Raw genomic sequence first — 20,741 nt, forward strand, 5'->3', positions numbered from 1 at the left:
GGGCAGGGACTCCTCTTCCGAAATGTTACTTTTATGTCTAAAGCACTTATTCCCATGATCTGTTATTTATATTATCTGTTATTTATTTGATTACCACATGTATTACTACTGTGAAGCGCTATGTACACTAATGGCGCTATATAAATAAAGACATACAATACAATACAAGATCTGGAACAGCCAGCAGCAACTCATCCACAGGAAACGTATCCTCGTGTGAAGTATCACATATAGGAAGAGAAGTGAGACACATACATAGTGTAACACAGTTTATTATAAAATGTAATAAAAAAGACAATAGGTAAAATACTCACACTTTGTGAGTTTGGGTAAAAGCGTTTGAGAATTTAGAGCTTCTCACACTCATCAAGGGTAGGTATCCGTGGACCTATACACAGTCTCTATTAGCTCCTTATACAATGTCCTTATAACCACATGCGGTGTTATGGCCAAACTTCCAGGGGTATGGAGTCACTTAATCGGGCACTCCCAATAATGTCCAGAGCCTCTGAGAGCGGGGTACTAGTTCCGTTGTTGAAAAACCCGTAGTTAAGGGCCGTGTGTCTCTGTAACTGCACCTTAATGTAAAAGACCATTTTACTTAATAGATATTTATACATATATATTTAGGCACTGTACCGTGTATGATTTTCACTGGATGTGCTAAAACTGAGCTTTGTCTGTGTTTTATGTGCTGTCTCTGGTTTTATATATATATATATATACACATACATACACATACACACTTGTATTTTGTGTGTGTTTACATATCTATATATCTATATAGATATCTATATATATATATATATATATATATATAGATATCTATATATATATATATCTTTATATATATATAGATATATAGATATGTAAACACACACAAAATACAAGTGTGTATGTGTATGTATATATGCAGTGGTCGACAAATCACCAAAAAATCTACTCGCCACCTAGTACCAAACGTATGCTGCTTGGGCCAATAGGCGCTCGCCACGATGTTAAATCCACTCGCCCGGGCTTGCAAATGTATAGTTTTGTCGAACACTGTATATATGTATGTATGTGTATGTATATATGTATGTATGTGTATGTATGTGTATGTATGTATGTATATGAAAATATATATTTTCTTTAACTGTGCATGCAATGTCTTGTATATAATGTATACCTTGTTCATTTATGTAACTGTATTTGTAACCATGTATTATTTTGTTTTACTCTGTGCCCAGGACATACTTGAAAACGAGAGGTAACTCTCAATGTATTACTTCCTGGTAAAATATTTTTATAAATAAAAAAAAAAAATGTATGTATATATGTATATATATATATATGTATATATGTATATATACATATATATATATATATATATATATATATATATATATATACATACAGATACATATATACACATACATACATATAATATATATATATATATATATATAAATGAATGAATGAAAAACAGTATATATTATATATACAGTGACTGTGAGATAGACGTTGAGTTTCTTGGAACGTCATAGAGAAGGGGGAGTGTCTGGTGGTGGGCGTGGCTCTGCGTGGTGACGCAGCACAGGGACGCAGGAGCAGGCCACCGGAGGAGTGTGCGGTGTTCGCCATGTCAGCGGGAAGCGCTCAGCCCGGCGGGTAAGAAACTAGGGCCGACCGGAGGGGGGAAAGAAATTAGGCCCGGCCTGGAAAAGGGGGAAAGAAATTAGGCCCGGCCTGGAAAAGGGGGAAAGAAACTAGGCCCGGCCTGGAAAAGGGGGAAAGAAACTAGGCCCGACCGGAGAGGGGGGAAAGAAACTAGGCCCAGCCTGGAGAGGGGGGAAAGAAACTAGGCCCGGCCTGGAGAGGGGGGAAAGAAACTAGGCCCGGCCTGGAGAGGGGGGAAAGAAACTAGGCCCGGCCTGGAGAGGGGGGAAAGAAACTAGGCCCGGCCTGGAGAGGGGGGAAAGAAACTAGGCCCGGCCTGGAGAGGGGGGAAAGAAACTTGGCCCGACCGGAGAGGGGGGAAAGAAACTTGGCCCGACTGGAGGGGGGGTGGGAGAGAGAAACTAGGCCCGACTGGAGGGGGGGTGGGAGAGAAACTAGGCCCGAGGGGAGGGGGGGTGGGGGAGAGAAACTAGGCCCGAGGGTAGGGGGGGTGGGAGAGAGAAACTAGGCCCGAGGGGAGGGGGGGTGGGAGAGAGAAACTAGGCCCGGCCTGGAGGGGGGGTGAGAAACTAGGCCCAACGGGTGGGGTTGAGAAACTAGGCCCGATGGGAGTTGTGAGAAGCTAGGCCCGACGGGGGGGGGGGGTGAGAAGCTAGGCCCGACGGGGGGTGGGTGAGAAGGAAGCTAGGCCCGACGGGGGGGGGGGGGGGGTGAGAAGGAAGCTAGGCCCGACGGGGGGGGGGGGGGTGAGAAGGAAGCTAGGCCCGACGGGGGGGGGGGGGGTGAGAAGGAAGCTAGGCCCGACGGTGGGAGGTTGGGGGGGTGAGAAGCTAGGCCCGACGGGGGGGGGAGAAGCTAGGCCCGACGGTGGGGGGGAGAAGCTAGGCCCGACGGGGGGCGGGGGATGGGTGAGAAGCTAGGCCCGACGGGGGGGGTGAGAAGCTAGGCCCGACGGGGTGGTGAGAAGCAGGTGGGGGGGGGGGGGGTGAGACGCTAGGCCCGACGGGGGGGGGGTGAGAAGCTAGGCCCGACGGGGTCGGTGAGAAACTAGGCCGGATTGGGGGGGGGGGGGGGTGAGAAACTAGGCCCTACGAGGGGAGGGAGGGGGGTTGCAGAAGAGAAAGTTGGATCTAGTAAGGGAGAGTGAAGGAGGTTGGAAGGGTGTGTAGACGGGGAGAATGGGGGTGGTAGGTATGGTGGGCAAGGGGAGAGGTAAGTGTCGGTGAAAGCTGCATTTAGACGAAAGGTGGGGGGTCTGTAAGAGGTGACAGATGTAGAAAGACCTGAGGGGACAGAGCAGTGTGTGACCTGGCACATTTTCGTCTCAGTACATGAATATTGTTCCTTTGTAGGCGCAGAAGTAAATGGGATCAGCCGGGTCCTTATGCCACAGCTCTCCTAGCCCCTGGTGCGGTGCATGTGGTTCCTCACGGCGTTGGGCTGTTCTTGGGTTCTGTGGAAGCCCCGCCTGGAAATGCAGGGTGCGAGGCGGTCAGTGCTCCCTGTGGGGCCCTGGACGCTGCTGCTGCTGTGGCTGCCAAGATTAATGCCATGTTGATGGCAAAGGGAAAGCTAAAGCCTGTGCAGAGTGCTGCTGAGAAGGTAACGTTACTTAGTGTAATGGGGAGACTACGTGTCATAGCACAAGCAATTCCAGAGCAGAAACGGATATTTGGTTGCAGCCTTTTTGTCAGGGCAGGTGTTTGACCGCTGATGGACCCTTTGCCGATGCGCTGGACACTCAGCCACCAGCTGTTTTGACAATAAATTAAGTTAATTTTAAGGGGTTTTAGGGGTTAGGGGTTAAGGATATGGGTTTTAGGGTAAGGAGTTGCGTTAGTATGAAGGGTGTTTAGGGTAAGGATAGAAGTTTTAGGGTAAGGGGTAGCGTTAGTCTGAAGGGTGTTTAGGGTAAAATTAGAGGTTTTAGGGAAAGGAGTTAAGGTTTTTAGGGTGTAGTGTTAGTATTACGGGTTTCAATTAGGGTTTTTGAAGTGAAACTTCTTTAGTGGCGCCTAGTCAATTTTGATGGAACAAAACTCCTTCATGGAGACGAAAATGTGAAACGGAAATGACGTCACGTAATGGCTGCTGTTCCCCCCACACGCCCGCTGACATATGAGAAGAGGACACGGAGTGCAGACCACCCACCCACACCCCCTGTGTCACACAAACACACACACAGACACACACATGCGCAGTCTCAGCTGAAAAGAAAGAAGTTTCACTTACTATGCGCGTGCACAGCACACACAGCTTCTTTTTTTTAGGCTAAGGGTAGGGTTTACCTTAGCGGAGAAATGGCCGGTGGAGAGATGTCCCGGAGGTGAGTGGCGGCTAAACGTCAGCAGCAAAATGGCCGCGACCAAATGTTCTAGACCGATTCCATAGTGTTATAAAATGATCACTGCATATGCACCTACCCTCTTGATCATGACCTATAAAATGTGCGCCTCCCTTTTGGCTCCTGACTTTCGGGATCTACATATATATATATATATATATATATATATATATATATATATATATATATATATATATATATATATATATATATATATATATATATATATATATATATATATATATTTGTATTTTGTAATCCAAAGCCGTCAAGGTTTGTGTGTTTTTTTTAATGTATTTTTTAAAGGCTGCGTTTTGACAACTGCTTTAATGCGTCCGCTTTCAGTAGTAATTAATGTTGTTGTATAGCAGGGGTGACAAACTTCAGTCCTCAAGGGCCACCAGGTATTAGGGCTATCCCTGCTTCAGCACAGTTGGCGCAATCAGTGTGTCTTTGATTTCACCCCCTGTGCTGAAGCAGGGATATCCCGAATGCCCAGCCTGTTGGTAGCCCCTGAGGTTTGGAGTTGGCCACCCCTGTTGTATACAGTTCAGCTTTGTTTTGGAGTTGGATGTTCTATTGGCTTGTTCGTCCATCTGCAGCTCCATTCTCATGGCAAAGCTCCCCCCGCATCCAAAAGCAAAGACGATCTTGTGGTGGCAGAAGTGGAAATCAATGACGTTCCGCTGACCTGCAGAAATCTCCTAACTAGAGGTCAAACGCAAGATGAGGTTTGTATCAGTTTCGTAGGATTCTGTCTTTGGCCACTGCACACCCCAACCTTCAGCTAAGACCTGCATTATGGTCATCATTTATCATTTATTATTTTGTAATTAATCATAATTGGAGTTAAATACTTTTTTTTTTATTAATCCTTGAAGTGTGGGCGCCATAACTAATTGTATACAGATGTGTCACAGGGATACAGGAAGAGGTGGGTACAAACTGCAACCAAATGTGATTCATGGATCATTGACCGCTGTACAGGATATACCGAGTATGGAATTTAGGCATATGGGGGGGATAAATAGTCCAATAGACTCCTGGATATGTGTTTGTAAGGAAGGGGTCATAAGTGTTAGTGAACAAACATGAGTTTTCCGTTGATGGAGTTGTGCGCAAACAAGGTTGAGACCTCCCAAGTGTATAATTTAAGCGTGTTCTATTCTATTACAACCTAAAACAAAGCATCGGAGGGTGTTTTCTGTAGCATGTTTTTCGGGCAGAGAGGAGAAAGCCAGCCATGGTAACTGGAGTCTGGAACATGTTTAGATAATTTATCCTCTGGAATATTCTCTATGGCTATAGGTTTGTGTGAGCCACTTGCTCAGGCGTGTTGTGCATACTTGTGTCTGCAGATCAGTCGACTGAGCGGAGCAGCTGTGTCCACCCGTGGAAGATACATGACGCCAGAGGAGAAAGCCAAAGTAGGACCAGGGTATGTATCCTATATATAATTTGCCACAGTATACCTGTCTCCCTTATCTACTGCTGCAGCATTGGCTGGAGTTTCCAGGTGTCTGCTAAGATTTCTCTATGGGTTGAGGTGCGTTAGAAGCGCAATGTAATTAGGAGGTACAGAATGAGACTACTTTTTTTAAATACTTGCACTCCAGGCCGCAATTATTAAGTCAGGAACTGTTTGTTTACACTCTCCCATCGTCCCGAACCACAGCCAGTCAAGATGTCTCCGGCACAACCCTTTTCCAATGCTGGTTTCTATGTGTATTGGTGTTTATTGTGGACCACCCATAATTCGAGTGTATACCATCTCTCTCTCCGTGTGTTATATTTATTACTATAGGCACACCAGTAATACATTGGCATAGTGGGGCAAGTGCATGCTGCATAGAGATTATACACAAGTATACCTTACCCAAACGGAAGTCAGGAAAAAGAGCCGTGTGTTGAGTCAAATATACAAAAAAAAACTAAGCGTTTGTCCCTAAAGCAGTGTCTCATTGCCCTGATGAAGGTCCTACTTTAGGGACCAAAACGTTGTTGTATTTTTGCCTCAATACACTTTTTTTCTTTTTTTTTACTCGCCATTTGCGCCTTCTTTTTTCTGGCTCCGGTTATGGTAAAGTATACATTTGTGTGTGTTTTATGCGCATTACGCAGTTCACTTTTTTTTTCATTTGCCTGTACACTACAAATATTTGTGTTTAGCAGAGAGCGCTTTTCACATGACGTTCCCTTCCACTTTTATCTTTGTGTTCCCAGGGAGCGGCCCTTGTATCTGCACGTTCAGGGTCAGACGCGCGACCTCGTGGATAGTAAGTAATAACTTGTTTGATCTTTGAGTGTTGTCTGGTTACGTGGGTGTCGTGTTTATCTGCTGATGCCATAACAAGTGGAAAGCTGTATATAGCATCGCTGACATTGCAATATGTCAGAGAGATATGTCAGAGAGGCGTCAACAAAAATAGCCCACATTCTGGTTGTTCCATGATCTGGCATGAAATGATTATCTGTCTGTGAACGCCTCAACGGCGATCACAGAACGTACATATGTGGTGTTATTCAGTAACTGCTGGTTAGGTGTTTATAGCGAACAGAGCCATGCAGCGCAATTCAGAAGTTACAGTGATTTAGTGCCAAGTTACTGAGCCGGTTTTGAAATGACACAACAGCGGCCATGTTTTTAATAGTTGTTTTTGCAGTGCGGAGACCTGTAGAAATGAAGGGGGGGGGAGCGGGGGGAAAGAACGTAAAAGGCTTAACTCAAAGCATCAACCCGGACTACTATTTATGAGATTTGACTTGTTTCTAGTTTATTTTATCTTTTGACTAATTTAATTTTTTTTTTAATTATGTCAGATTGTTGGTTTTATGTTTGGTTTTATTATTATCAATGTGGTCCGTTAATGTGTTGTTGTATATCCAGTACTCCCAATGCAGCGGTGCGCAAACTGGGGGGCGGGAGAATTTCTAGGGGGGGGCGCGGTGGTTAGAGGCCCAGCGCTCTTCCCCACGGCATTGAAACTAAATGCCGGGGGAGGCGTGAGGCCTCTGTAACTCCCTTACCTGTTCTCTGGCAATGCGCATCGAGGCGGAGTGACTTCACATGTCCCGTGGCATCATTTGACGCCGAGTCCTTGGAGGGGGGGGAGGGCGCGAACGCTGCGGCTGCCGGGCAGGGCGGCGCAGCTCAAGAAGTTTGTGCACCCCTGCTCTAATGCAGCGGTGCGCAAACTGGGGGGCGCAAGATTATGTAGAGGGGGGCGCGGGCTGCGTGCGGGGAAACCTGGGGGCGGGCAGAGCTGTGCACGGGCGGCCAGAAGCTCCGTGCTGAGGCTGCTTCCAGTTCTCTGCTGTGTCTGCCTGCAGAGGGGGCGGGGCCTTGCTGCGGGGCCTTCCCTGCACACAGACAAGCCATCCTCCTCCTGTCTGATACCCGCCCCTCCGCAGCACATGGGGGGACCTAAGCAGGCTTAGTTACTCCCTCCCCCAGGTGGGGGGGGGGGGTTGGTGTGTGTGTGTGTGTGTGTGTGTGTGTGTGTGTGTGTGTGTATATATATATGACTGCAGTGTGTATTGTGTCTGTGTCTGTGTTCTGTGTTTTGGTTGTGATTGAGTGTTGGTTGTGATTGAGTGTGTGGGTGGTGATTGAGTGTGTGGGTGGTGATTGAATGCAGCGGTGCACAAACTGAGGGGGGTCGCCCCGGGCGCAAGATTATTTAGGCGTGGCGCGTGCGGCAAAACCTGGCTGCGCAGGCGAAAATGATGTGCGCGGCCGAACAGAATAGTGCAGGTGGCGGTCACGTAATTCGGAGGTACGGGGGAGGAGCACGCGCGAGCCCTGTGATGTCAAACGCCCCTCCCTCCAGTGTCTGCCCTACAATAACGCTGTGTTGCTGCTCTCCTCCACTGGCAACCTGCTTCGCTACGATCCTCTGCAAGTGAGAGGGTCGGCTGCCACTATATCAATCATACTATGAATGTACAGAAATAATAATAAACAAGTGTAAACACTTCCCCGCTCGTGCTTGCAAAATTATGCAGGACACCCTGTGCTCATGCTTGGAGAGTTGGTGATGTCACCGCTCTCCGCGGCAGCGTGGACACAGCCTGATTTTGCGAGAGCGAGCTGTTGAAGTATGTAAGTATTTAGGCTGCGCTTATAGTGCCGGCGACGCGACGTCACCCGAAAACAAATATATTGTCGCTGTCGCGTGCGCTTATAGTAAGCGTGACGTGGCGACGCGATTTTTTGAAGCCGGCAATATTTGATTTTTTAGCGGCTGTTGCCTCATGTGACAGCCCCTGAACCAATCAATGGCCAGGTCGCCCGCACCGCCGCAAAGCGAAATACAACTTTTGCTAGCGTTGCTGTCGCGGGCACTATACGCGCGGCCTTAGACATATTTGTATTTACATTGTATACCGTTTAATAAAGGTTTTTTTTCATGTGATTTTGATAACATCAGGCAGGGGGGGCCGAGCAATCTCATGGATAAAAAGGGGGGCTCGGCCTAAAAAGTTTGCTCACCCCTGCTCTAATGTATAACTTGGTTTATACGATACTATACAATAAGTCTGAGTGTGGCTGACTGAAGACTGCAGAGTGAAAAGTGTAAAAACCCTGACATGGTTCAAGTTGTGTTGTATTGTTTTGTATATGTTAAATGTAATAAAAATGTGGGTTATAAATAAAGAATTAAAAAAAAAAAAAAAAAAAAAGCATCTTTGTTTTGTCACCAGGGGCAGTGAACCGGATCAAGGAGATCATCACCAATGGAGTGGTCAAAGCTGCCACGGGTTCCTGTCCCACTTTTAATGGGGCCACAGTCACCGTATATCACCAGCCTGCCTCCGTGTCATCGCTGCCCCCAGTAATTAACTCGAAGCCTCAGTTCCAGTCAGGGGTACGTGAGCCTGTCTCTGCACACCGGGTATATCTTGCGTGCCGATTGTATAGGCCAGAGGTGGGCATCTCCAGTCCTCAAGGGCCACCAACAGGTCAGGTTTTCAAGATATTCCTGCTTCAGCACAGGTGGCTCAATTAATTTTTATTGGACAAGAACCCTCACCCCCTTCGCTTTTCCCGCTAGCGAGTCGGTGAAGTCGTGGTTCGGCATCTCCCCATGCAACTCCCATGTCTTCCCCTGCAACTCCCGTAAAAATGGCTACGTTGCCATGACAACTTGATGCTGCGTGATGTCGCATAGCGCCCCGATGTCATATCAACGGCGCGCATCCATTTTCCCGGGAGTTGTCGTTGGAGACGGAGGAGAATGCCGTGAAATGCTGCACTGCACTCGCCTGGGGTGAGTGCATTTGTCGAGCCCTGTATGTGTGCGCGCGCGCACTCTCCGTGCTTAGCGCGTATCCTGGAGGGTTAAGAAAGCAGAGTCTATGAAGTGAGACTCTGCTGATACCATCCTCCTATAGAAAGTGGAAGGAGAGAGCAGCCCTGCTTACAGACACATGTGAGGGCTGACTGCCCCATCCTACAAACATTCAAAGTCTTGCACTGAAGATTGATGCCTGTAGTCATTGATAACTGCAGGAGTTAGGTTATCTAGTTACAACTGATTCAGCATCATAGAATAGTCATTTTATTTGAGCCCTGCCAATTTACTGAGCTTTGGATGTAATTACGCAGGTTAAAGGGCTTTCCCAACGTCCTGTGGAACTTGCCAATACTTTAAAGGAGCAGTTCTCTTTTTTTAATAACCATATTTTAGTCTCAATTTTTTTACAGGGTGGGTACGAGGTCCCCCATAGCCAAACACCGCCATTTTCAAATCTAAGGACCCCTAGGTTAACAGGATGGTTACTGGTGAAGTTACCGTGTTTAATCTCCCTCATGAAACAAAATGGCTGCCTAGTCGACTCCCATTTAAAAACCAGGAAGTGATACAGGTAACGTAACCAGTACGAATCCCGGGGAACCAGGGGGTCCCCAGCGCTTACAATCGTACGTTCAGCTCTGGAGAAGCCCTCCGGCTCCAATCCTGTGAGAAAAGGGAAGTTTTTATTTAAGGTGCATTTCTCATTTAAGTACTTCACTCCCCAAAGGCCTTTGCTGTCCTGTCTGTCAGCATTTGGGTTAACCATGGGATGCCTCCTCTTGATTACTTGGGAACCAGTTCTTTAGCGGGGGTATCATTGGGCGCGCTTGTTCATTGGGCGCGCTTGTTCATTGGGCGCGCTTTTTCCATCCTTGTCCTGCAGATGCACTACGTGCAGGACAAGCTGTTTGTGGGCTTGGAGCACGCTCTTCACCCCTTCAACATCAAGGAGAAAGTGGAAGGCCCGTGCTGCTCCTTTCTCCAGCACATACAGATCGAGACGGGCGCCAAGGTCTTCCTGCGGGGGAAGGGATCCGGCTGCATTGAACCTGCGTCGGGAAGGGAAGCCTTCGAACCCATGTACATCTACATCAGGTACACGAGAACAGGTCACAGAGACAAATGTATAGAGGCGTCTGTTGGAAGCATCAGGGAACACTCCTGTATCTATGCTGTAATATAAATTGTATTGGATTCCACAAAGATCCAACGTTTTATCCCTACAAAAGCCTTGGTCGGGGTTTACAATCAAAAAGGCAAATGTATACAGCACAGTCCATGCACGGCTTTGATGGAAGATTCCAGGAGAGAGAGACTCAGCCAGTATCACTGCACTAGTTGTATAGTTGTTTAGCTTTCTGTGTCTGGTGCTTCCTGGAGGGTTAAGAAAGCAGAGTCTATGAAGTGAGACTCTGCTGATACCATCCTCCTATAGAAAGTGGAAGGAGAGAGCAGCCCTGCTTACAGACACATGTGAGAGCTGACTGCCCCATCCTACAAACATTCAAAGTCTTGCACTGAAGATTGATGCCTGTAGTTATTGCTAACTGCAGGAGTTAGGTTATCTAGTTACAACTGATTCAGCATCATAGAATAGTCATTTTATTTTAGCCCTGCCAATTTACTGAGCTTTGGATGTAATTATGCAGGTTAAAGGGCTTTCCCAACGTACTGTGGAACTTGCCAATACATTTTTTTTTTTAATATAACCATTTTTTAGCTTCACTTTTTTTACAGGGTGGGTACAGGGTCTCCCAGAGCCAACCACCGCCATTTTGAGGACCTCCAGGTTCCCACGGTGGTTACTGGTGAAGTTACCGGGCTTAACTCTCCCTCAGGAAACAAAATGAATGCCAAGTGTGCGGCTAATAAGATGCTGCAACATCATCGGTTGTGGCTTAGTCGACGGCCATTTAAAAAGCAGGAAGTGATGCAGCTTTCTGGACCCACCAAGATCTGTTCAGCGCTGTGTGACTAGTGAATATAGTCACCAGGACAGGAGTGACCATCTCCAGTCCTCAAGGGCCACAAACAGCTCAGGTTTTAAGGATGTCCCTGCTTCAGTACAGGTGGTTCAGTCTTCAACTGGACCACCTGTGCTCAAGCAGGGGGATATCCTTAAAATCTGTCTTGTTGGTGGCCCTTGAGGACTGGAGTTGGCCACTCCTGCACTAGGAGATCACAAATGTATTTAGAAGTATTGCAAACCGGCGATGGTCAGGCCTCACTCCCACTTACAATACTAGGTAATAGTAGGGTGGCAGTAAAGTGAAAGCATCGGAGCACGTAACCCCTGTCTCTGCCGTGTCTGTGGGCGTTTCATCACTTCTGATGCAATTCATAGGTTTGCAAGCTTGGAACTTAACAAAAAATTGTGTGTGTGTGTGTTTGTTTCTACCAATGCAGTATTTTGTGTCAAGTTCTTATTCCTCCTAGGTTTTTTTTGGGGGGGGGGGATAGCTCCCCCCTTTTTTGTGTATATACGCGCACACAATCCTCTGAGCCAGCGCCACTATTTTAAGTCTCTGGGGCCCCTGAGATACTTACCGGTAACTGCCAAATTTCAGGCCAATAGAAAGCTGCATCATCATTGGTTAAGGCTTCCTATTGGGCGGCCATTTAAATCCCCTTTAAAAACCAGGAAGTATCACGGGTAACTTCACCAGTAAGTATGTCTTAAGGACCACCCCGGGAAAATGTAGGTTCGTTAGGGTGATTTACTCCTTTAAGAAGTTTGTGCCTAAAAAATGCCGATTGTTTGGGCCTCCGAGTTCAGACTTGGCTGTAGTACTGACCTGCAGCTGCCCCATCCGCTTTGTCTTCCATCTTTAATATTTAACATATGTGTTGCTGAACCCATACAATCAACAGATGTAAAAACCAAGCAGTTAGAGGCCTTAGAACCTGGTGTTCGTGGTGCGAAATGAGTGTGAATATAACAGTGCAATAAACCCAGTGAATATAAATAGACCCTTATTCTGCAAATCCATGGAACATGATCCAACTAAGCGGTTCCTCCATGATAAAGCTCATGTAGAAAAGAAAGCACAGATGCATGCGATATGGTGCATTAACATTTTACTTTCATTGACAAACAACACAGGGGGGAAAAGGACAACTCGCACTTTCCCCGCTGGTCAAAAGCAAAGAGTGGCTTTGGGCGAACTCCAACCCTAGTCCAGACTCTGCTCCTTGCTGTGTGCGTACCCACGTGCACAGCTTCCCCTTAATGCATCCCCTTAATGCACCATATCGCATGCATCTGTGCTTTCTTTGCAACATGAGGTTTTTCCAGGAGGAATCACTTCCGAGGATCATGTTCCATTGGGTTGCAGTATAAGGGATATCGGTGTCTATTTATATTCACTGGGTTTATTGCACGGTTATATTCACATTCATTTTGTGCCACGAACACCAGTTTGTTTAGTGTGTTTTGCGGTCTGGGTTACTGCAGGTGTTTAGGCTGCATCTGAGTGCTCACAAAATATCAATTTTATTTGTGTGCGTCTTATTTTGTTCACACTAAGAGGCCTTGGGTCTGGCAGTGCTGCCTTGCAGGTTAACCAGTCTTTAGACCTGTGTGTCTGTATTATTATGAAACTCCCTCATATATTGTCTTTCGGCACAGCCACCCGAAACCAGAGGGACTGGCAGTTGCGAAGAAACTGTGTGAGAATCTCTTACAAACAGTAAGTATCTGCTCAGTAAGATTTCCAGGGCTCTGGGGGGAAAGGACAGTCTGGTTACAGCAGTCTGTGGCTTCTCGTAAAGGAAATTGATTACTTGATTACTGGACTTACTGTGAGTTGTGACTTCAGTTACACAAGTACTGGATGTGATCGGTACAAATAAACCCTAAACAGTATAATTAAGAAAACAAAAAAGCCTAGCTATGTTGCCGGGATTTTAAATCCTCTAACCCAGCGGTGGCCAACTCCAGTTCTCAAGGGCCATCAACAGGTCAGGTTTTCAAGATATCCCTGCTTCTGCACAAGTGGCTAATTCAGTCCCAGCTTCAGCACAGGTGGCTCGATCAGTCTCTGCTTCGACTGAGCCTCTGCGCCACCTGTGCTGAAGCAGGGATATCCTGAAACCCTGACCTGTTGATGACCCTTGAGAACTGGAGTTGGCCAGCCCTGTCTAACCAGTGTCATTTTTTACATTTTATTTTAAGGTCCACGCGGAATACTCCAGGTTCGTGAATCAGATGAGCCCGGCGCCCCCTATGCCTGGTATGTTGTTTTCGTTGTTTTGAAGACCTGTTGGGATAGTGTCTCAGTTCGTTCCTGCTGCTGACTGCAGCGATTGCTTGATTTGGTTAATTTATGGCTCGTGGGTGTCCCGCTTCCAATTGTAATCCTGACATCGAAGCGCTTGCAGATCTCCGGGGATTTACACATTATCGTGTAGAAAAAAAGTGTCAATTTAAACAAACCCACCTGTTCTCCGTTAACGAATCGCCTCCAAATTGGGTATTATGATTTGTGTAAATGACCTGATTTGTGGTCCCCTGACCTTCAGAACCACCTGGTTACTGAGATATCAGGGGGTTTGTCAGTGTAGGGTACACGACCTACAAATCTGGCCACTGGGTCGCCAATAGAAAGTAGCACGGTCCTCATCTTTCATTTAGCTGACCAGGGTATTTTCTGTATATATCACCTCTGTGACCTTCTCTGACCTTGTGTGGGATCACTGTTATGTGCACATCAGTTGAACACATTACTTTCCCTCTGCATGTATGCTACACGTGAATGTTAGAATTGGTTTGCATGTTCAAACTGCCATGTGTAGTTTTATATCAAACGATTACACTCTCTTCAGGTTACACGCAGCATCCCTCCATGAGCAATGTACCTCTACAGCCACCATACTACCCACCCAACGGCTTCCAGGCAGGATTTCCTGTCGGACCCCCTCCTCTTCCTCAGCAGCCAATCCAGGTCCCATATGTGGTCCCAGGGCCAGTGACCAACAATGTGCCGCCGCCTCCTGGAGTAATGACCTTGTCGGCTTCGGGTCTTCCTGGGCAAACACGTTATCCAATTCCTCAAGTCCAGCCTCCAGGGACCGCCATTCCTGTAAGTCTGCGGGTATAATCATTATTCTCATATAGCACAGGTGGTGTGCACTTCACTACACAGATCATTTTTCGGTGCCTGCCCAGAAGAGCTTACGATCAAATTACTTGGTGCCTGAGGCACAAGGTGATGGTGACATGCCGATAGGATGCAGACTGGGTTGACTTGCTTCAAAGTCTGCATGCTTCCTGCTAAGCTAGCAGACTTCACTATAGAACAAAGTAGCCTAGTGATGATATACCGGTCTTTACCGGTGAAATATATTGAATCCCAGTGTTGGCTTCTTGTTACTTTGGGGAAATGACTTGATCTCGCTCTGACTGGGCGTCAGAATGCAATGTTAAAACTCTTCAAGCATAAACCCGTTGTCAGCCCCTGAAACAGAGGGAAAATGTGTTGGGACATAATGGGAGACACTTTGGTAATGTATATGGTGTGCATTACATCTTGACCGTTTCACATAGTTCAGGTGGTGAAGTGATGGTGTATTTGGTCATAATGATTAATAATAATTTGTTCTTGCATAGCGCTGCTATTTTTACTAAGCGCTTTACAGAGACATTTTGCAGGCACAGGTCCCTGCCCCGTGGAGCTTACAATCTGTTTTTGGTGCCTGGGGCACAGGGAGATATAGTGACTTGCCCAAGGTCACAAGGAGCCAACACCGGGAATTGAACCAGAGTCGGTGTCTTTACTCACAGAAGCGCTCCTTCAGCCCTTTTATGTATCATGTCCTGTATCTGTCATTGTAGAATGAAACGGGTAGCTGTAACGGCGTAGTCACTCAGCACAGTAATAGGACTCTGTGCTCCACAGAGTACTAGTGATTATCTGCATTTCTGTTGCAAGTCAACCTCATTCTTTCATCTGCCTTTGGTTAGGTGACTGGCTATATCATTGGCCGTGTTTGGCACATACGCTGCCTGAGGTATACTGATCCCAACTGTGACATTTGTATGGTTCTCTTGTAACCTCCAGGTACAGCTGAGCAACCACTACATGCAGGCTCTCCCTCCGCCGTTGTCCCAGGCTCAGAAGAGGCGCTTCAGAGAGGAGCTTCCAAACGAGAGAGAATCCGGCCTGCTGGGTTACCAGGTGCTATACCATACACATGCTGTGCAGTGCACGAACACCAGGGCATAGTCTTATCCATTGTACCTGCTCAGTAATGCTCGTCCACCGGCAACAAAGATGCCAAAATTCTGCATTACACTGTTAATGTCAATAGCTTTATTGGCATATCTCCATTATAAAATGATGCTGTCTGCCCCTCCGTGAGAGAGAGCTCATTGGGACATCATAATGCACATAGCCTGGTGGCAGATATGGAGAGTCAAATAGCTATATAGTTTAGACACAACGCAGACAAAGAAAGTGTCTGTTGACATTTGAGGTGAAATGCTGGAGGAGAGAGAGGCAGAACGAATTGATGACAAGGTATTAAATGAAAGAGATGGGAGGAAGGCAGGGAAAGGAGAGAGAGAGAGAAAAAAAAAGGTCCAACCCATAAATTATTTTACAGAGGGGGTAGACACTTGAGAGGTATGTGTGTATGTGTGTGTCAAAAATGTAAACACTATTAAAATATTTACAGCTTTCCAGTCCTTAATTAGAAGGGCTTTTGAAAGTTGCTTGTCTCCTAGATGTTGTAGGAAGAGTGAGTGCTTCACAAAGAGCTACATCAGCACATGCTCTGTCTGAGTCATTTTCAGGTTTTTTTTCCCCATACACTTCTCTTTTGTGGAGAAAGTGTAAGGTAATAATAGCTGGAATGGTGCCTGGTATGTTTCGGTGTTTGTGCAGTCTTTGCTGCAACAGGTTGTGTCTGTGGGGTTATTGAAGAGGTGGGAGGGTCATGCCCGCCCCTGTAATTATGATAGGATGTTATATTCTCTGAGCTGAAGCCGCAGTGGAGAATTTAAGCTGCAAAGTCTTACATAGTGGCACTATACATGGCCGTATGTTCATAAATATATGTAGGTGAGGCCCTGAACATGATTCACTGTAACACTCCTCTCCCCGTGACTAGAAGCACTCGCATTGAAAGGGTGTATATCGTGGGAAGGCTTATTAAGGGCCTGCTGGATGGATTTCAGATATATGGACAGTGTGTGCTCTTGGCTCGCCTATGAAGGCCGTCCTTTATGATTCTAGCATAGTCTGTTACATGGGAGGGTGCCGTTCATTAACCCCTTCCCTGCCAGAGAGACCTGCAACGCATTTCTCTGCAATACGTTGAAGGCTCCTCGGGCGGCAGAAGAGGGTTGACATTGAGGAGCTGGGTATTGCTTAGCGTCTGTAGATTTGCTAATGCCACTGTGTATTTTTCTGCTCATAGCATGGACCCATTCATATGACTAATTTAGGTACAGGCTTCCCTGCTCAGAGCAAGATGGACGGGACTCCAGGCAAACCAGGCGCCCCTGCAGTTAAGGAACGAGAGAGGGACCGGTAAGTAGGCTGATGGGAGCTTTAGATGTGCTGGGGGGAGGGGTGCAGGAGAGAACTGCGGGGGGTTAACAAACTGTTGAACACTTTTGTTGTGATGACACCAATAAAGCCCCTTGCGGTTCTTCCTCTTGATGATTTATATAAGTGTAACTAGAGAGATGTTGGTTTTATATCACACGGTTGATCTGTTATGTTGGAAAGCAATTTCATGCTAGTTTTTCCACATACTGAAGGCTTTCAACGTGCACAGCGGTATTTGATAAGTCACTGGCTTGTATGCACAATAAGCACCAACCATACGCTGCAGAAGTAATACACAAACCATTGCCCGCTTGTAACGTGTAATATAAACCTTTGGTACTGTTCTTAACCTGTGCAACGCTAGTGCATTTTTCATGCAATCTGAAAGTGTGTGTGTTCAGGGATTCGCACACTGCCTAAATAGCAGAAATGACTTTGCTGTGTGCTCATATCACACCCTGTGTAACCCTGCGTTCTCTCGTTTCTTCACAGGCAGCTGATGCCGCCTCCTGTTTTACCAGCGATGGCGCAGAAAGCGGATCCTGAAGAAAGTTCCAGTTCCAGGAGCTTAGGGGGCGCAGATGGTGAGTATTCTGCATACAGTTAAAATCCCAACCGGACCAGCCTGTCTAGTGGCCAGTTTTACCTGGGCCAGAGCTCGCCAATAAATGTGTTGTGTGCATCGCATAGCTGCTGCACGGATAGCTTTCTAACCGGCACGCTCTGCTCCCTGACATTTGCGCACTCAGATTTCCCCAGGAATCGGCAGGAGCCAGCACTGCGCTCCTCCCCTAAGAACCAGGTCTTAAATAGCATAGACCGGACTCCGGCCTCAGCATAAAAGTGCCCCTGCTCTGCACTATAACCCTGCTAGCAGTGGGTTTGCATACAGCGGGTGGGGACCATCCTTACACTGGCGAGTTATTAGATGGTTGCGTCTCTCCGGCTTAATCTCTAACTGTATACTTTTGTATTTTTTGTGTCTTTTCTCTTTTTTTTTTTTTTTTTTCTTCTTCTCTCCCCGTTCTCTTCTATGGCTGTGACGGATCGTGTGCTGATGCTGTGGGTTGACCTTTACCATCCGACCTGGGGTGACCTCTGCCTGTTACAAACTCCAAACGGTGTATCCGAATAACGCCTTTGCCTATTTAACACTTTCTTATGAATTACTGGAACCGGGTGCTTTTTTTGTTCATACTTTGGTGGGCTGGGGTCGTACTGTGTGTGGTGGTGTTTCTTGTTTTGGTTTTTTTTCCCCCCGTCTCTTCTGTTTTCAGATCACGCCACCAAAAAGCTGAAACCCTCAGAGAAAGGTTTTGGGTTGGTGGCGTATACCGGAGATTCGTCAGATGAGGAGGATGATCACGGGGTGCACAAGAACACGAGCTCCTTCGCTCAGAGCTGGAACGTGGGATACCAGTACCCAGCGTCTCAGCACCGAGCCAAGCAGCAGATGCCTTTCTGGATGGCACCGTAGGGGGCTCTGCACCCCGGAGGCGTCCTGCGCCTTGCAGCAATAATCCAGCATGTACATTTTCACAACAGAGCTTTTCTTTATTTAACGAGAAGACTTTTTATTATTTAGCGTCGAGAGCGGACGGAGAAGATGCAGTGGGATCTACCTTCCTTTAATAAACTCCTCCCCTCTTATATGATCTCCTAACCGAGGGGATGGCTAACTTCAGTTGTCTAGGGCCACCAACAGCTCAGGCTATCCCTGTTTCAGCGCAGGTGGTTCAATCAGTGGCTCAGTTGAAGACGAACCTGTACTGAAGCAGGGATATCTTAAATCTGAACTGTTGGTGGTCCTAGACAACTGGAGTTGGCCACTCCCTACGCTAACCTTTTCAGTGCCCTCCCTATGACCTCTATTTGATATGTTGTCAAGTTTCATCCCAGTGATGGTGAATGGTTGCTCCATTCAATTGTAAGGGACTAACCTTTTCCCCAGCGTGTAGAAGCAGCTTAACAACATATTGAATAAGGGCCTATAGGCGGGCATTCATCAAACGCTACAGCTGGGTGTCTCGCCATGACTGTCAACACGTGAGCGGACTACCATACACAGTACTGGAATTAAGTGGCTCCCAGACTGAGCTGCCACTGCCGGATGAAACCTCCTACCTGCTCTGTTGTAGAGTGGAGGGGGGTTAAGTGATTTTTGACAGGGTGTTTTACAATAAAAGTGAACCAGTTCCCCAGCGCCCAAGCACCACCTTCACTACTACATGCCTGCATTTTATGTCCATGTTCTATTTCATACTCTGACATGTACTTACCTCTATTACCCAGTGTCTTCAGTTTGGTCTGCCAAAGATCAGACACTGGTGGAATATAGACTCTATGCCACAAAGAAATACTGGTAATATTCTCTTGGACTAAGATTTTATGCAGATGGATTTATTTAATGACGCTGTAATTTACAAGCGGTGGTGGAGCAGTGTCCTATTTATAAGGAATAGGGTGTGAGGGTTACAAAATCCACAATCTGACATTAGGTGAATAGCTCGCTACATTTACATTCCCCTGATTCTGAAGATACTTCATGGTTTTGTTGCTGGTGTTTCAGCTCTGCAAGGAAATCAAAATGGCTGCCATGTCCTTCTGGCCAATAGGAAGCTGCAGTGGGATGTCATTGTGGCTTCTTGGTTTATTTTACCAGGGGTGCTAATGTTCATATTTTGTGAGAGGCCGCTGTTCTTTCTCCACTCACTGGTCCCCTGGCGGACAGGATCTGAGGCCCCACAGGTGGATGAGAAAGTTGGGCCTGACTTCAAGTGCTAGTTGAAGTTGCCCCTGGGGGGTGTGTATGTGGGCCATGCCAAATTTGCAGGCTACAGTTCTGCCACTGCTGTAGACAGCTTTAAAAATCCAGGGTATAAAACCGACACCTAAACTGCAAAGGACAGGACCACATGGTTCAAATTTTGAAAAAAAAATATTTTTATATGGGCAGGTTTGCTGCTTTAGAATAGTGATGCTCACACCACCCACCTGGTCAGGTGCTGAAGCTGGGGGTATCCAGAAAACCTGGGGTGGAGGGGATGTCCTTGAGGACTGGAATTGCACATGCTAGGTACTGCCATATCTAATACAGGATGCCAGCCTGTGTAGTGAGGGACTCATTTACCACCACAAATAAAAGATCAAGGAAAGCTCCATGTTTAAAGACCATTTTCTTGTTGCTGTCTCAACCCAGATGTTAACAGGTAAGTAACTGCGCATAGTGACTTGTACTAATACACACCATCCTTGTGGTGTATTGGTGTGTCCATCTAATTTAATGCGTATTGTGTTAACACAAGACTTTTATACATATTAAGAACCTAAAGCTGGGCCTTTCCTAGGTGTAAGAACTTCGATCTGTCTTAAGTATCTGCTCAATATACGTCATTGGAAATCTACGCATGTAGTCCGGCAAGCACAGATTTGGGTTCGGGATTCAAATGTATTGACTGCCCTTTTCACCCATCCCAACAATGCTCTGTACATTCATACCATTTTCGTTGTAAATACAAAAAAAAAAATACTATAATTGTAAATAAATATATAAATATCTCACCTGGTATTGTTTAATGTACTGTGCAGCGAAAGAGGTAGTCATTGTAATGTAGGCAATGAATTCAAAGGAGCACTCGCATGAATCCAGTTGTCAACTGCCACTGGTGTGCAAAGCGCCACAGAAAGCACTATTCAAATGAGAAAGGTAATAGTTCCAGCTCAGGGTTGCTCAATCGGAAGCTGTCGGGATTGAGCCACCTGTGCTGAAGCGGTGATATCCTTAAAACCTTACCTGTTGGGGGAGGCGGGCTGGAGTTGAGCACCCCTGATGTATGTGATGTCACGTACATCAGCAGCACGAAAATAACTACCCGTGTTTATTTCCTG

The 20,741-nt window shown here is 46.6% G+C and overlaps 1 protein-coding gene and 2 non-coding genes across 4 annotated transcripts; all 3 read left to right on the plus strand.

The window, feature by feature from the left end:
- Positions 1–1,531: 1,531 nt before the first annotated feature.
- On the plus strand, positions 1,532–20,115 carry KHDC4 (KH domain containing 4, pre-mRNA splicing factor). 2 transcript variants are annotated; one of them, XR_012802601.1, is made up of 14 exons: positions 1,532–1,650; positions 3,012–3,261; positions 4,606–4,734; positions 5,362–5,441; positions 6,227–6,279; positions 8,708–8,871; positions 10,184–10,395; positions 12,929–12,989; positions 13,475–13,532; positions 14,125–14,381; positions 15,360–15,476; positions 16,748–16,832; positions 17,346–17,437; positions 18,131–18,188. XR_012802601.1 is itself a non-coding variant. In XM_075607756.1 (14 exons), exons 1-14 carry the CDS (start codon positions 1,622–1,624, stop codon positions 18,328–18,330), a joined length of 1,815 nt encoding a protein of 604 aa, XP_075463871.1. In that variant the 5' UTR covers positions 1,532–1,621; the 3' UTR covers positions 18,331–20,115. The 2 variants fall into 2 exon arrangements, 1 of the variants encoding a protein (XP_075463871.1); XM_075607756.1 differs by having other exon boundaries at positions 16,720–16,832; positions 18,131–20,115.
- On the plus strand, positions 9,336–9,464 carry LOC142500352 (small Cajal body-specific RNA 4). The gene has a single exon (XR_012802911.1).
- On the plus strand, positions 10,674–10,802 carry LOC142500353 (small Cajal body-specific RNA 4). The gene has a single exon (XR_012802912.1).
- Positions 20,116–20,741: the final 626 nt, after the last annotated feature.

This window comes from Ascaphus truei, chromosome 7 (genome assembly GCF_040206685.1).
Source record: "Ascaphus truei isolate aAscTru1 chromosome 7, aAscTru1.hap1, whole genome shotgun sequence".
NCBI classification, from domain to species: Eukaryota; Metazoa; Chordata; class Amphibia; order Anura; family Ascaphidae; genus Ascaphus; species Ascaphus truei.